Genomic DNA, 16,986 nt, shown 5'->3' with positions numbered 1-16,986 from the left:
TAACCAAAACTTAACCTTATACTGGAATAATGCACCCACAGACCAGAAAACATAATGCCCCTCTTCTATTGTCATTGGAGCATAAAAAGACATTACTACAAAGTTTGCTTATTAGGTCAACGGGATATTGATTAGTTTAAAGCATTATTGTCGTGCTTTGCTTTTATTTAGGTCTGAATTTTATCGCAAGTTTGTTTTAAATATATCAGTAAAACAGATAAGCTTGAATTTTATTCATTAAGAATAATTCATAAACAAACACTTCTGTGATATAAATCATAATGTGAATTATCTGTGTTATTGGAACAATTGTCCCCTATACATAATCCAGAATTCATCTGTGAATTTCCAAACAATTCTGCATGATCAATACTAGCTATTACTGGAATATTATAAATTTTATCAGCATTTGCATCTACCTGTTTGGTACAGTTTTTATTTTCATTGTTAATTTCAACAACTTTATCAATTAGTTCATCTTCCTTATGTTTATTCAAAATATCCATATTGAAACCTCTTTCATTGAGTAGAAGTCCTTCATTGTTTTTAATGATTTTTAAATTCACAGACTTTCTACCTGGTAAAAGTTTTTCATGTACACCAGCCTCAGAAATACAGAGATGAGATTCTGTAAAATATTGCACACTTCCTGTCACATGATCAGCCTGTTTCTGGTTCTGTTTTTCCTCATGAACACTCTCTGATTCTGATAAACAAATATGATCTTCAGTTGATTCACATTTAGTTAATTTAGGATCAATTCCAGTTACTGTTGCAGCACAGGTTTTCTTTTTTACACCTTTTCTACTTTTTTTCTGAAAAAGAATAATTTTTTTATTATCTTTGTCAACAAAATATGCAATAAAAGGACTTTCAATGACGATCGTTCAAGGATTTTGATATTAATATTGTTTAGAAACATATTTACTGATGCACTTGTCTTTGATTATTCATTTTTTGCCTACAGTGATTTTTATGACTCCTGATTATTTCCTTAGAAGTTTGACAACTTTACGTGCTAAAGAGATAATTAGCAGATAAGTGACCTACACATCAAAGTAGTGACAAACTATTGATTTAATAAATTTGAACAATCTCGGGACATTAGATAAAGTTCAAATTGAATTCAAGTTTTAATGTATTTCAGAGAGAAATTTTGCTATTTGGACCTCAAAAGTCTTATGACCGTTCAAATAATGAACTCCTTGCTTATTCGATGACCAGGACAGGTTATCAACAAATCTCACATGAGCTGTTAAATTCCCTGGGTCACAACCGCAAAATATGACAGAATGACAAACACAAAAAAGTTCGGTAAACTTTAAAGACTACTGTTAATGTTTGACCCTGACCCCATTTTCTATTTACTGTAAGCAAGTTTAGTTGTCAAATTCTGAAGGTCAACCATGGACAATGCAGGTGAAGTATTTCTTGTATATTAAATATGTTTAACAGGTAAAATAAAATCAGAACCTACTTTTTCTTATTTTCAAACCACCAATCAAACAACTCTATACTGACCTTAGGAAGTGTGCCTTTCATTTGATGTAGGAGGATATGTTTCTGACATTTTTGCTGAAATATAAAATAAAATCATTTGTCAAAACAGTCTGAATAAAAAGGATATAGATATCTCATTCTGGTGTGTTTAAGAAATCATCTATTTGTTAGAATTTTTCACAATTTGACAAGTGCAATGAGTTTTTTTTTCTCCATCTTTTAGCTTCCTCTATCAACGCTGACAGCATAACACTTTTTTTTAATGAAAAGTTTAAATTAAAACATTAACAATTTTATATTTATTACTTTCCATTGAATTCATTTGTAGAGTGACAACAAAAAATTCAAATACACCCAAACACATATTATAAACTCAGTAATTTTCTAAGAATTGTCTATGAAATATCTTTTATGTATAACAGAGGATATTTCAGAAATTAAATGTAAAGTTGCATTTAATTAGTTAAAAACGATTTGGGAAAACTGGATTTATGTTATTTCCTTGCTACAATATTTTTGTACTTCTTGATACATCATATTTTAGGAATTCTTCATTTTATCAAATTGTTGAACACAGAAAAATTGTAATGTGCCTATACCAATAAATTTCAAACTAATGGACATCCTACAGGTTAGGACTAAGATTGGACTAAAATCAGTGCTTACTTTAGTTGAGAAGTTTCTATCACAGCCTTCATATTCACAACAGAATCTGTGTCCTTCATGGTAAGATTTGATGTGAGCCGTCAAATTTCTCTGTTCCAAGTAAGTTCTACCACAGTTAGGTCTAGGACAAGTATACACTTCTCTCTCTTCGCAGTGACTTTTCAGGTGTTGGTGTAAAGCATTCTTCTGTGTGAATGTCTTGTCACATTCTGTACATATGTGCACTAAAAATAAAAGTGCCAAGAGTCAGTAATAAATTTCAAGTCTTTAGATGCACCAGGTTCAGGAGTGGCTCAGGTGTCAATTTTGTTCTAAATTATTTTTACATATGTGTAGGATCCTGTAGATATCTATTGTCTAAGCCAAGTTCATGAGTGGCTAAAGAGTCAATTTTTATTACTATTTTTTTTTACTTTGTGTAGGATGCTGTAGATATCTGTTTTCTCAGCCAGATTCAGGACTGGTTCAGGAGTCAATTCTTATGAACTTAATTCTACATACATCTAGGATGCTGTAGATATCTGTTGTCTGAGGTTCAGGACTGGCTCAGGAGTCATTTCTAAATTAATTTATGTTTACATACATATAGGATGCTGTAGATATCGATGTTGTCTAACCCAGGTTTAGGAGAAGCTAAGGAGTAAATTTTATGAACTTATTTGTACATACATGTAGGATGCTGTAGATATCTATGTTGTCTAACCCAGTTTTATGAGTAGCTAAGAAGTCCAATTTCAAGAACTTATTTTTACATACTGGTAGGATGCTGAAGATATCTATGTTGTCTAACCCAGGTTAAGTAGCTAAGGAGTCAATTTTATGAACTTATTTGTACATGCATGTAGGATGCTGTAGATATCTGCTGTCTGAGTCAGGTTTAGGAGGGGTCCAGGAGTTAATTTTATGAACTTATTTGTACATGCATGTAGGATGCTTTAGATATCTGTTGTCTGAGCCAGGTTCAGGACTGGCTCATGAGTAATTTTTATGAACTTATTTGTACATACATGTGGGATGCTGTAGATATCTATGCTGTCTAAGTTGGGTCCAGGTGTCAAATACTTCTTCACATCCATCATGGTTACATTGATATCCTTAAAATAAGCCAATAACTCTTCATACATAAATTATAGTTAAAAGACTGCATTAAAACAGAAATTTACAGACCTCATTTTGGATACATTGTATATTTCTTTAGTCTATATCATACATGTTTTTTAGTTTGCAAACATTAACAGAGAAGTTGTTAGTGTTATACTTTGCAAAATACTTTACAAACCAACCTCAATTGTAGATTTATTTACAACTTTTTCCACAAGAGACAACTTTGCATAGATATAAGCGCAACTCAAACATGTTTGTTGTAGTTATTTGTGAAATGTCCAGCAAAACTAAATTGCATTTCTTGTTAAACAAATTTCCAATCAATTCCTTTTGTGCCTAACACGAAAATGGAACATGAAGCTTAACATTTTTGATACCTGCTTTAAAAGACAGGGACAGTAAATCCCATGTGAGAAAATTGTTGGTGGAAGAATACATGTGTACATACCTGAATGAACCTTCATGTGTTGTTTTAGCTTACTTGGTAACAAAAATCTTTTCTCACAATCTTTAAAAATACACCTGTGGAAAGTATGTAAATTATTTTTAAGTAAAAAAAAATTTCAAATGTTCTTATGCAGAATGTCAGTCTTAACAAAAGTTTCTCTATTTTAATTTTTGATATTTAATTATGAGAAAAATTAAATGTGTACCTTATTTTAGCATTAAAATGTAGGTGATCATTCAATAAATAGATAATTTTCAATTGAAGTAATTTGAGCAACATTTATTTCCCTTTTGTCACGATGTTGGAGGTCTATGTGCAATAATTCATTCATAAAAACAGACAAATTCAACTTGTTATGCTGACTGCTAGATTTTAGGAAAAGTTATTTTCTGAACAATTTTAATTTCTACATTCTTGCTCAAATTATCAATAACATCTAGTCAGGATCTCATATCAGACTAACCACATGCTTCAATTTGGTTAGTCAACTAAGAAAATCAAACATTTACACCTCCAAAATGGCTGCCAAGGAAAATACTTCAACCTCAATTTATGTCATATATCTTTCAAGCATTTAGATATAAATTCATATGACATTATCATATTTCATTCATTGGCCAAACAAAAGCTGTTATGTCCATACTCCTTTGTTCTCCAAAAGTGCTGAACCTATTATTCCATAAATTTAAAGAGTAGTAACTTCCTTGTGGAAAGAAATGGAATAAATGCAATTTTTTATCATATTGAAAAGCCATTTAAAAATTAATTTTCTGGTTCTCGGATAATGACCACTACAAAAGTGGAGAGGGAGGAAGGGTATTTAAACTATGTATTCATTAGTAATACCACACATGAAATTATCATACCAACGACTAGGTAAGGTTTAGGTACTTACTTACACCACACATTAAGCTGTTTTTACAAATGACAATAAACCATATTGAGTCATTTTTGGTTGTTTTTCTATGATGTTGGTATAGTAAAATCATTGGGTGTATCTAATTACCGGTAAGTTCAAATGCTCAGTAAACTAAAACACATTTGTTTATAAGTTGATATTTTTTTTACTTTTCAGACCCAAATCAGATTGCAAATCCATTAACCAACAAATGACAAATCCTGGCCTTACTGAATTTAAAAAAATATCATTTTGTATTCTTATACTTTGAAAAATATCCAAAGTCTTCAGTCTGGTCTAACTTGTATCTTAATTTTCATGTGATAAACTTACTTGAATGGTTTGACATCTGTATGTTCATATTCATGTATAGTCAGCTGTTGATGCTTGTGGAAATATCTGTTACAGCCTTTAAATGTACACTGGAATCAAAAAGAAACAATCAAAAGAAAACCAAAAGTGTAGAACTTAATTTGAAGTTGTTTTACTATGATGTCATACCTAGTTTTATTTTGATTCCAATCGTTCTGAACATGCATGAAATATTTGCCACTAGATGTTAAGCAACCAACAATCAATCAATCAATATTGATGCCATAGATCTCCACTACCTTTTTTTTAGATTTTTTTATCTTGCTTTAAACAAGAGGTACTACAATGAAAGCTCACAAAGCTGGATAAAGATATGCCAACTTCAGACAGCAGATGGACTGATGACCCCCATCATCATATAACTGCCCACTTCAGATAGCAGGGGGTTTAACAATAACAAGGATGGAAATCTTAAATCAAAGTTCAAATTTATGCTTAATAAAGCTCAGAAAACAAATCTGAGAAATGTTGTACTGCTTTTGATTAAGGGCCAATTTTGCCCTATATTGATCTTTCTCTCTTGCTTGTGTTTTAGCAGGAGAAACAATAATACAGAAAAAATATAAAACACACTTGGAAAAAATATAAAATCAATTCTGACATTGATTTGTCTGATGCCTGAAACCCTTATTTGTCTTAGGTTGCTTTGCCTTACATTCTTCTAATACAACTTTATTAATAGGTTTATATTACCTCATACAGTTTCTTTTCATGCCTCCTTTTTATATGTTTATTCAGAGCCTGTTTTGATGAAAATGTCTGGTTACAGCCTTCTTCCTCACATCTATAAACAATACACAACTTTTAAAATATCTTTAAAATAAACTGCTTCGCCGAGCGCAGCTGGATACGACCGCAGAGGTCCAACCCTGAATAATTGGGGCAAAAATGGACACAATATTCAAGCTTGATATACATGTAGGTCTGAATTTGGATTGTAATTAAATATTTGACACATTTTAGGTTTCTGACACAGTGTGTAGTCAAAGAACTTGAAATTGGTTATATGATTTAAATTTATATTCAATTGAAGATTTCTTGCTGTTGTGCAATACACTGTGCTGTTGCCCAATACTTTGTAAATCTGTTTTCAGACTATAGTCACTATATACAAAGAATTAGCAAAATAAATTGTGACCCCCAATTTTTTTTCTGGAAAATTGATAATTTCTTAAATCTTGAGGTAAAAAATTGACTCCCCCCCCCCAAAAAAAAATTTTTTTTTTGTTTACTCCCCCCTCCCAAATAAATCAAATTTGAAGAAATTTTCTGTTTGTAAAATGTGGTACAATTTAAGAGACATCCATACACTAAAACACAAGTTATTGTCTGAAAACTAGAAAATTGCTTGTTTTGGCCCCTTTTTGACCCCTAATTCCTGAACGGTTTGGGCAATTACCCCCAAAATGAATCCCAACCTTCTACTTATGGTATTGAACATTGTGGTACAATTTCAGAGCAATAAAAATACTTATACACAAGTTATTGTCCTGAAACTAGAAAAATGCTTGTTTTGGGCCCCTTTTTGGCCCCTAATTCCTAAACGGTTGGGACCATCACACCCAAAAACAATCCCAACCTTCCTTTTGTGGTATTGAACATTTTGTTAAATTTCATACAGATCCATACACATAAATTTAAGTTATTGTCTGGAAACCAAATGTCTTTGGACGACGACGACGTGATAGCATTATACGAACGCAAATTTTTTGCGGTCGTATAAAAATTAGGGATGGTAACAAGTACTCGAATACCAAGACAATACTTGAGTAATGGGTTTCATGTTAGAACAGTGTCCTCTTCTTGTTTCATAAAATTGACTCTAATTTGTTTTTAACTTCTTTGATTCCAACATTTTCTCTTCCTTCCAAATGCATGAAGGTAGAAATATTCCCCTTTTCAACCTTCAACTGTTTACACTATTATCAGTGTGTTACATAACACAATTATCGATTTAAATACATTGATTGGTAATAAATTGCCTCTTAAATGCCAACTTTATCCCCGGTAAACATGTGCTTAAAAGTAAAAAACATTCTCAGAATTAATCAAATAAGCGTAAACCAATCGTAGTCAATTGCATCATTTTTTTTAGTGTCTCTCTGCTTAAATCGTTGTAGTAAGTAATGCATAAAAATTTGTAAGGGTTCCGCGGAACCCAGTGTCTCGCCTACTTTTGCTGTTAATCGCAGGCTCAACAAAAATGAGATGAGGAAAAAATTTAATAAAAATATTCCTCTCGATACAATTTTTTATTGTAAGAAGCTTCTGTCAGTTTGGTAAAAATCCAGGATAGTTTATGAATCTAATAAATGTTTTAAAAAATTTAACTGCAGACTGTATGTAATGTTAACTGGAAGAAAAACTAAGTCCATTTATAAGTAAAATATGGATAAACAAGTACAAAATTTTCCTTCTAGATACTAGCTTTTGATCATAAACAAACTTCTGTCCAAGTTTGGTAGAAATCCAGGATAGTTTGAGAAAGTTATTAAAATTTTAAAAACTTTAACCACAGAGTGAATGTAATGTTTCCTGGCAGAAAAACTAAGTCCATTTATAAGTAAAATACGGAAATATTGGAATTTTTTTTTTACAAAATTTACTTCTGGATACTATCTTATGATCATAAACAAGCTTCTGTCCAAGTTTGGTAGAAATCCAGGATAGTTTGAGAAAGTTATTAAAATTTTAAAAACTTTAACCACAGAGTGAATGTAATGTTTCCTGGCAGAAAAACTAAGTCCACTTATAAGTAAAATACGGAAAAAATGGAATTTTTTTTTTACAAAATTTACTTCTGGATACTATCTTATGATCATAAACAAGCTTCTGTCCAAGTTTGGTAGAAATCCAGGATAGTTTAAGAAAGTTATTAAAATTTCAAAAACTTTAACCACAGAGTGAATATTTGTGGACGCCGCCGCCGACGACACAGACGGAATGTAGGATGGCTATGTCTCGCTTTTTCGACAAAAGTGGAAGGCTCGACAAAAATGAAAGTCAATTTTCCGGTAAAATTATTGACAAGAAGAACCTTTTCAGATACTTTTTAATAGCTTAAGAATAAAAATAGGATTTCGTTAGCACAACCAGGACACAACCCGCTGATATAGGTAAATGATAATATGGTGGGTTCAGACAGATAATCATGCGTCCAAAACACATGTACAGGTTTTAACTAAATCCCTGATAATAGTTAATCATATATTTATCTGTAAGTGTTGATGTTGCTGTTTTAAATATCTGTTGTAGATACTACATAAAACCTACCGCTATATTGCCTACCTTGAAGGGCAAGCCCCATTTCACCTACCCTACATGCCCTACCTGACCCCTGTTTAAAATACTCTAAAATTAATAAACTTGTACAAATAGTACTTTAACTTCAATATTTTTTTTGCATACACTTATTATTAAGAATTGTGAAAATATGGGATTAAATTTCTGAATTTCAGTAAATACTGCATACATATAAATATTAATGTTATGAAAATTTAAAATGCAAATTTATATTTTTGCAATGCCTATTCCGTCACTGTTTTCGCAATAAAAAAGATCGCAAAACGTTCTGAATACACATGTAAAGTATATAATTAAGTGACATGCTTTTCCAACCACTGTTCATTTCTGATTAACATAAGCACACATGAACAGTTTACCATTCTGAGCTCCAATTTGGTGATCAGTTAAGATGTACGTCCCCGATTATCAGGTTGTCTGCATATTGATATTTTACAATATAAATATGCTGACAATAAGATAATCGATTTAATCGGGTTGTATCTACGTATTTTGCATAATAGAAACAAGAGTTTTCTTTGTTTCACCAGCAAACCGGAAGAAGACTTGATAAGTTCAGGTCAAACTTATCAACGTCTGTTCATACATTATGGCGTCGCTGATATGTCCGGGTCAACATATTTGACGTCACAAAGCCGTAATATGCAATTTTATTAAGAGCTGAGCAGAGTGATACAGACAGTGGGACGACCGATAAAAGACTTTATTGGTACAGACATTTTGTCCAATTCTGAACCTACAAAAATATTGATATCAATACTAACAACAAAGATAGAGCTACTGTAGAACCATGGACAGTTTCCTTGTGTCTGGTCAAGTGAGTTGATCTGGCATAACTTTTACCACATTCACAAAGGTAAGGTCTCTGAAAATAATAGAGTAATGTCAACAATTATTAACAATGGTACATGTATGTAACTATATTTAAGGATGGTCAGTGAGCTTTCTAACACAAGTACTGAATCTAAGCTGTCTCATTTCCTGATGATATAAAAATAAGAAGATGTGGTATGATTGCCAATGAGACAACTCTCCACCAGAGACCAAATGATGAAGAAGTTAACAACTATAGGTCACAATGGTATCGGGTCCGTTCGCCCTGGGTCCGTCTGCCTGAGTCCGTTCGCCCTAATTTTTATAAAAAAAAATAATATTAATGGTTTAATTTAAAGTTTTGTAATCTTATTCAGATATTTAAATGGTAAATATTAAAAAATATATCTCCAAATTCATGAATAAACATTGAAATTAAAAAAAAAAGGTTTTTGTTTTGGAGCATTAATCAGGCTAATTAGCTTCATTGTTACATTTGTTTTTATTCAGAATTACTTTTAATGACTGTTGATTGTAAATAAACTCATCATAGATACCAAGATTGAAACTTTGTACGCCAGACACACGTTTCGTCTACAAAAGACTCATCAGTGACGCTCGAATCAAAAAAGTTAATAAGGACAAATAAAGTACGAAGTTGAAGAGCATTGAGGACCCAAAATTCCTAAAAGTTTTGCCAAATACAGCTAAGGTAATATATTTCTGAGATGGAAAAGCCTTAGTATTCCGAAAATTCAAAGTTTTGTAATTGAGAATGCTGATTAGATATGATTACGATGTCTTTGGTCTCACTGATTGTTGTAGTTATTATTATTGGTGGATTAATAATGAAATTGTTTTTTTTTAAATAAACAAGTCAGCTTGGAATGAGTTAAAACAATGATGTAAGAATTGTAAGACATTAAAGGGAAATTATTTTCGTCGCTTAATTGGCTTCTTTGATCTCAAGGTGTTGAGTGAGTTGGATCTTGTTATACCTGTTTGGATTGTTTTGAAATTGTTACAAGGTTTCAAAAAAGATAAATTCACACAGATAACTTTTTGGTCTCCAGTTCCTGGACACTTCTTCTTCTTCAAAATACTGTCCACATTCAACATGATGAATATTCTTGCAAGAATATTCAATGCAAATCAAAAGAAAAATCATTATCTGGTAGCATCAATACAACATAAATTCTCGTCTCATGGGTTTTCCTGCTATTAAGAATGCATTGTGACGTCACAATTTCCATTAAAAAAGCATGAATAGTACGAATTCATATGATGTACGAAAACGTATGATCTGACCAAATATTTCGGCGGAATTTTCAACAAACTTTAAAAAATAGAAATCAGGGCGAACAGACTCAGTGCGAACAAGAATCAGGGCAAACGGATACGGATTCGATCACAATGAGGCCTTCAACTGTTCAACAATGAGCAAAATCCATATCACATTGTAACAGAGCTCCAGATAAGAATTCACAAATTGGGGTTTTTACCCACCATTTTTTTATGTAATTGGGTGATAAAGTTTTTTAATTGCATTATCAATTCCAATTCACCCCTCAAGCAAATATCAAATTGGGTTTTTCACCACCAAGCTCCTTAATGTATTGGGTTTTTTCATCAACACAATATTGAATATTTAGGCATGTTATAATCACATTATATCAACCCCAGATGTGTTTCCATCTTAAATGTGTTTCTTTCTTTGTAGAATATGTGCTAGCTGTTTTATTTGATTTATCCACTGACGAGCAATTGTACATTTAATTTGTGTCCCGTTTTAAACGTTCTGTCAGTTTTGTATTTTCTCAAAACTTATGTAAACTGCAGCTGGTGTCACTAGTTGGACAGGAACTAATTGCCTTTCTAGATCCCATATGATCACCCTACAGTTTAATTATAGTTGGGGTAGGTGTGGCTAAGTGTTAAGATTTTTTTGTAATATATGTGAAATTTAGGTGCTGTAAGAAAGTTTTGCCAGTCCTTTCACCTATTTGCCAGATCTGACTTTTTAATAAAAATAAAAAGTAGTTTCCAGATTTAAGATATACCCCAAAACCTTGAGGTTTATAGGGTGGTTTATAATGACGGAGACCACATTCAACTTAAATTTACAAATAATTCTGCAACATCAAGTAAATAAATGACAATGTTATACTGCACTTGCAAATAAGACAACTATCTTAAGCATCTAGAACAATTAGACCAAAACAAAGAAAGTGTCAAGCTGCATTGACGTAAAAAACGGATATTTGTATTCACTCATCAACTAAAATGAAAAAAATAATATATAAACTGTTTTCGTTTAATTCAATTTACATAAATCTGGGTTAAATTGTCCCTTATCAGAACTTTTGGTTTCCGATGCTTTCAAACTACACATCATGTCATAATTGATTTGGCCTTTCACTTTTTCCAACTGATTTCGTTTTTGACGGAAACCCGTGTTTATCGCTCTAGCAATGTTCTCGTTATGGTACGCAAACACGCCCGTGCGTTCAATGGCCGCTTCCTAAAATCACTAGCTGAGTCTTGTTATCATCATAACTTTCCCTCAGCTATCAAAAAGAAGCCGAAAACATGCTTCTATTCAATATTTTTACCGGACATTTACTTTCGTTTTAATTCATTGTATGTTATGATAAATCCCGAGCAATTCGAAAAAATATGACAGCATGTAACACGCTAATTGAATAAACGCCGAGAAGATCGAAATGTTTTCATAAACACATGTACCTTTTGAGCAACGGAAAATTCCAACAGGGACCCATTACAGCTACTTGATTCAGGGTTCTATTTTTAGAACGAAAGGTCATTTCCAATTATAAATATTATAAAAATAGATTTACGCGACGACTGTAATCAAGTAAGGGTAAATAACGCAAACGATAGCGAATAAAAGCGTTAAGAACCCATGTTTTTGGCATATAATTGGGTTATTGAACCCTGCAATGGGCAATTGCATTGGGTTTTTAATTATTTTTATTGCGTGATCACGCAAATACGCAGCTTATCTGGAGCTCTGCATTGTAAGCTATAAAAGGCCCTAAAAAAATGACAAATATAAACCAATTCAAATGAGAAAACTAATGGCCTGATTTATTTACAAAACAATAAAGGAAAAAAAAACAATTATGATATACAGCAACAAATGACAACCACTGATTTCCAGGTCATATTAGCCAGTTTGGCTATTTAAGAAAGTTGTGTATCATAGCATTGGTATATGGAAATGTTTGACCAAAGACATCAGAAATATTGAGGAAATATCATAATGATAGACCCTTCCTAATACTCCAAGGAAGCTTCACAAAAATTATATCATACAAGAGAGAGAGGGAGTTTGTGAGGAAAACAATATAATTCAGCTGGTCTGTCTGCGTATATATCAAACGGTAGAACATTGGATTATATATGTACATCAACTGAGGTATAAAAACACGAATGGTTATTCCTGACATGTGTCAATGTAATGAGTAATTTCAACAATTATCAATATTTACAATTACCCTTACCTGTTTTAAATATTCTGTATTGAAATAAAATAACCCTATAAAATTATTTGGGAGTCTAACAAAATTAATTTAATTATATTTTCTGTAAACAATACAAAAATGCGGGAATTTTATTTTAAACTATATGAAATATACCTCTCCTGTATGTGTTCTCAAATGAATGATTAATCTATCTTTCCGTGAAAACGTCTTTTCGCAGCCCTCAAAAGAACAAACATGTGCACATGTTACGGTTGACATTTATTACATTTACAGAGTACGTTCCCCTTGAAGGTTATACCAAAAACCTGAGTGTGGACCTGCTATGGCACGGAGAGTTTAAAATATTTATTTGAAAAAATAAAAATCTTGTTCCTTTCGCAATAGATTTTCTGCAAATATGTTGTATTCAAAATAAATAGAAACATTATAAATACTGTAAACAAATATTGTTTTGGATAAGATGAAAAGATGAAAAGATATACAAAATCCGGTACCAATAATGTTAGGTAAAAGGATTTACAATTGTTACTAACATAATTCTTTATAGCATTACCGCCGTAAAAATTACATTTAAATGGATAATTTGAGACGCACTGCTGTGCTCATGGATTGCCATTTGAATTTGATAAATCAAAGCACTGACGTACTGTCGACACAGATGAACACAAGATCTGATGACTAGCGAATAAATCATACAGATATACATCTTCTTGTAGACTACTATAAGAAACTTGCAGTTGCTTTCTCAAGTCGAGTGTCAAACAATTCAGACACATTTAAGACGATAACATACTAGTAATTAACATTTAATAATCAATTGGCTAGGTTCTGTGGGTAAAGAGAGTCGAAAGAGACAACTGTAAATAGTTAAATGTGTTTTGCACTGTCTGAATTATGTATTCAATGAATGTTCGCATTTCGATCAGACCTGACTGTGTATAAATCAAACACCCTTCCCCAATACGAATTTGGAGAAGTTTAAGTGATTATAATTCTATACTCATAATTACCCTTGCTTGTGAAAACATAATGCGTTATTTGTCTCTTTTCCTTGAAACTTCAAAGCGTAGAGCTTTCTCATTTTCAATATTGTCTACTTTGTTCTCTGATAAGTTATAAATAGTTATAATTTTAGAAGCAAGAACTCATCTATTTTCTTAATCATGCCATGACCACACCCAATGCATAACATATTAAATTATGTATTTTATACACTTTTTATAATAGCAATTGTTTTATTTGTCTTGATGAATAGTTCAAACAGAAGAGGTAAATTACAGAAGTCTATTTTTGTCCGCTTAGCTTAATCAGTAGTAGAACAAGGAACATTAAAAAAGTGGGAGTGGTTACATGTTAATGAGGGGAGGAGGAAGGAAATAACCCTTATATCATTCTAATTCTTCAAGTAAGATATGAATAAAGAGATCATCAGTAAAAGTCAGGGGTTCAGCAACCTAACACAAAAGATCAACATGCATAGACATCTATTGACTTTTTGCGGTATTGAAAATTCAAAATCTAGCGGAAGCATAGTTTGGTTTGCTTGAATTCAGAAATTAGAATAAAGCGCCTGCTAAAATTCCAAGGCGTAGGAGTAGCGGCACAACTGACTAACTTCAAGACTATTTGACTATAGAAAAGGGTTTTATTTTTGCTTTTTACTTTCAGAAGTTTGTCCCCCCACATACACAAATATTTTTCAGTCTAATCCTACGCCTTTGAAAGAATTCAGAAGCACTCGACTACGCGAAAAAATATATGACTTAATGATTTACACTTTTATTCATTTACAAACTGTTATTTTGTTAACTATGTCATTAATGTCCACTGAACCAATTTAAATACGCCGTCTCTTTTTGTCTATTTTAATAAATTAAATTTAGGGAAAAAATCATATATAACTTTAAAAAAAGAGGCGGAAATACCGTTACGACATTCAAACCTTATAAGACGAAGCCATGATAAACTGACAACGCCATGGCAAAAAAACAAAAGATGCTGAAAAGAAAAGCAACTCCACACTACATAAAAATTGTAAGACTGAGAAATACGAAACCCACCAAAAACTGGAGGTGATCTCATAAGCCACGGAAGAAACAGCATCCTTCTCCACTATATCTATGCTTTGAAGTCTTAACATCATTGAGAAATCCGGATATGGTGTACTAATTTTTGCACCTTTTGTTTGCGGTATACCATCTTTTCTGCAAGTTTATTGTTTTCTGTTTGGTATTAAATTAATAGTTAAGATCCATTTTGTTACATCTGGTGATCCGTTTATTTGGCAATCGCCAATGACAGTCAGCAGGGTTTAAGAACATCCGTTGTTCGACCTGCTAGTCAAATGCGTTTTGTTAAAATATACTTTTTCACTTTTTAGGTCTTTTGGAAAATGTTCTTTGTGCTGTATTTAGACCCTCTACCAATAAATTTGTTTTGCATGCACACGTATAAAAATTGCGGTTTTTATCCAACGCAATCATAGGTATGAACGTTGTTTTCAATTTAGACTTGATTATATGATATTGTATCATTTTACTTCAATGATATAACACTCTTCAATGTTCAGAACGGCTTACAGCGACGTCATAGAGTTTGTGTAGATGTAGAAGCCAGTAAAACAATTTAATATCGTCAGGAGTTCCACAAGGCACCGTATAAGGACTAATGTGTTTCCTAATATGCATTAATAATATGGAAAAGACAATATCATCAACGTCAACTCTACTGTTATTTGCTGATGAATCACTACTACACAGATCCTCCAAGAATAGTGAAGGTAGCATACAACTTAGCCTGGCGGAGTTGACTAAATTGGCAGAGAAATGGTCAAATGACATTCCACCAAGCCAAATACTACATGCTGAGAGTCACAAGGAAGAAAAACTCAACAACAAAGACATATGAAATGATGGGACAGAATTAAACTAACTACGGTTCACCAGTACCCCTATCTTGGAGTTGAATCAAGTTATCAGAAGATCTGGATGGGAATAAAATTGAGAATGGAAGTGGGGACTGTGTCAAAGAGACAACAACCCGACCATAGAGCAGACAACAGCCGAACCACACATAAAAAAGTCACCCCAAAATCCAACTGAGGATGGGATCCATACCTAAAACAACACATTGAATCCCTCGAAATGGTCCAAATACTAGTTGTCAGATTTGCACCCTCAGAATACAACGGAGAAACAGGGACAGTAAAGAACATTGTAGAACCTAGCAAACTCTAGAATCAAGGCGGAAAACTAGAAGACTAACCATGTTCTACAAAGCACTGAAGGGTGAAGCATTAAACATATCATCATATAGGATTACTGATTATATCACCAGCCTGATCAAGACACTGCAATCCATAGACCAAGACCAGTACCTCCATAGATGTCTACAAATATTGCTATATACCATTCACTATCATCGACTGGATCAGCCTACCTCCTATGAGCCTCCAAAGCTACATCCCTTGAGTGCTTCAATGACCACATACAAAGACCACAACTGTAAACAAAAACCACCTGCTTTTATCTTATTTTATTTACACTAGCAAATACCGAGTACCAGGTTTATTTTTAAAAATCAGAATCTGCGTTTTTGATTGCCACTGCAAGTCAAACAGTATAAGCAAAAATACCGAACTCCAAGGTAAATTAAAAAAGAGGGAGGGGGAAGAACCTGATTAAATCAAACGTTAGACTATATCAACCAACGAAACGAATGAAAAAAAAAACTGTAATATTTTTGACTTGGTATAGGAGTTTTCCGAAGAAAATGGTGCAGAACAACATTTTGATGTAGATTATGAAAGACTTAGCTGAAAACAGCAACACAAGGCATTACCAGTAAGATACATGAAAAAGGAAGACAAACAGACCAAAATCCTCCAAGCTTTTGACAAAGTGACGTACAGAAGGCTACTTAGTGATAAACTTTACCATCACGGAGTCGGGAAAAGCAGGGTCAAAATATACTTGCTACTAAAGGAAGCTTTCTAAGGTGGACACAGCTCCTGTCCCAGAAGGAAAAAAATCAGAAACAACACTCCTAATAGATTTCGCGAAGTCTCCTTAAAAACAATTCAAACGGGCAATTTTTGAAGCTGTTTAATGTTCATACCTGATTTGAGAGGCGGAAGGTATCCAAAATCACAAATCGAAGACAAACTGACAACGCCATGGCAATGCTGAGGATGCACCTAGTGAAATATCGCTAATTAGCACGAGAACATATATTTGAACTTCAATTTTATTTCTAAAAATGGACAACTTTGACTTTACTTATTGGCTTTTTTGTACTTTGTCGGTTGCACGAGTTTCCTCGTGCTTATCGGAAGTGCAGTGACAAAGTGTTCAAAGTTCTATCAAAATGAAACTCTT

General features: G+C 32.7%; 1 protein-coding gene across 1 annotated transcript; it reads right to left on the bottom strand.

Annotated features, from left to right (window-relative positions):
* Window positions 1-218: 218 nt before the first annotated feature.
* Window positions 219-12,895, bottom strand: LOC127737384 (transcription factor IIIA-like). Its single transcript, XM_052248005.1, has 9 exons — window positions 12,764-12,895; window positions 9,056-9,156; window positions 5,682-5,772; window positions 4,950-5,038; window positions 3,719-3,792; window positions 3,174-3,260; window positions 2,167-2,390; window positions 1,522-1,575; window positions 219-815 (listed from the first exon to the last, which is right to left on the bottom strand). The coding sequence occupies exons 1-9, from the start codon at window positions 12,866-12,868 to the stop codon at window positions 249-251; spliced, it is 1,392 nt and encodes a 463-aa protein (XP_052103965.1). The 5' UTR covers window positions 12,869-12,895; the 3' UTR covers window positions 219-248.
* Window positions 12,896-16,986: the final 4,091 nt, after the last annotated feature.

The sequence above is a fragment of the Mytilus californianus genome, unplaced genomic scaffold, assembly GCF_021869535.1.
Source record: "Mytilus californianus isolate M0D057914Y unplaced genomic scaffold, xbMytCali1.0.p SCAF_4, whole genome shotgun sequence".
In the NCBI taxonomy this organism is placed as follows: Eukaryota; Metazoa; Mollusca; class Bivalvia; order Mytilida; family Mytilidae; genus Mytilus; species Mytilus californianus.
The sequence above is the reverse complement of the archived record's forward strand: the minus strand, read 5'-3'. Positions and strand labels throughout refer to the sequence as shown.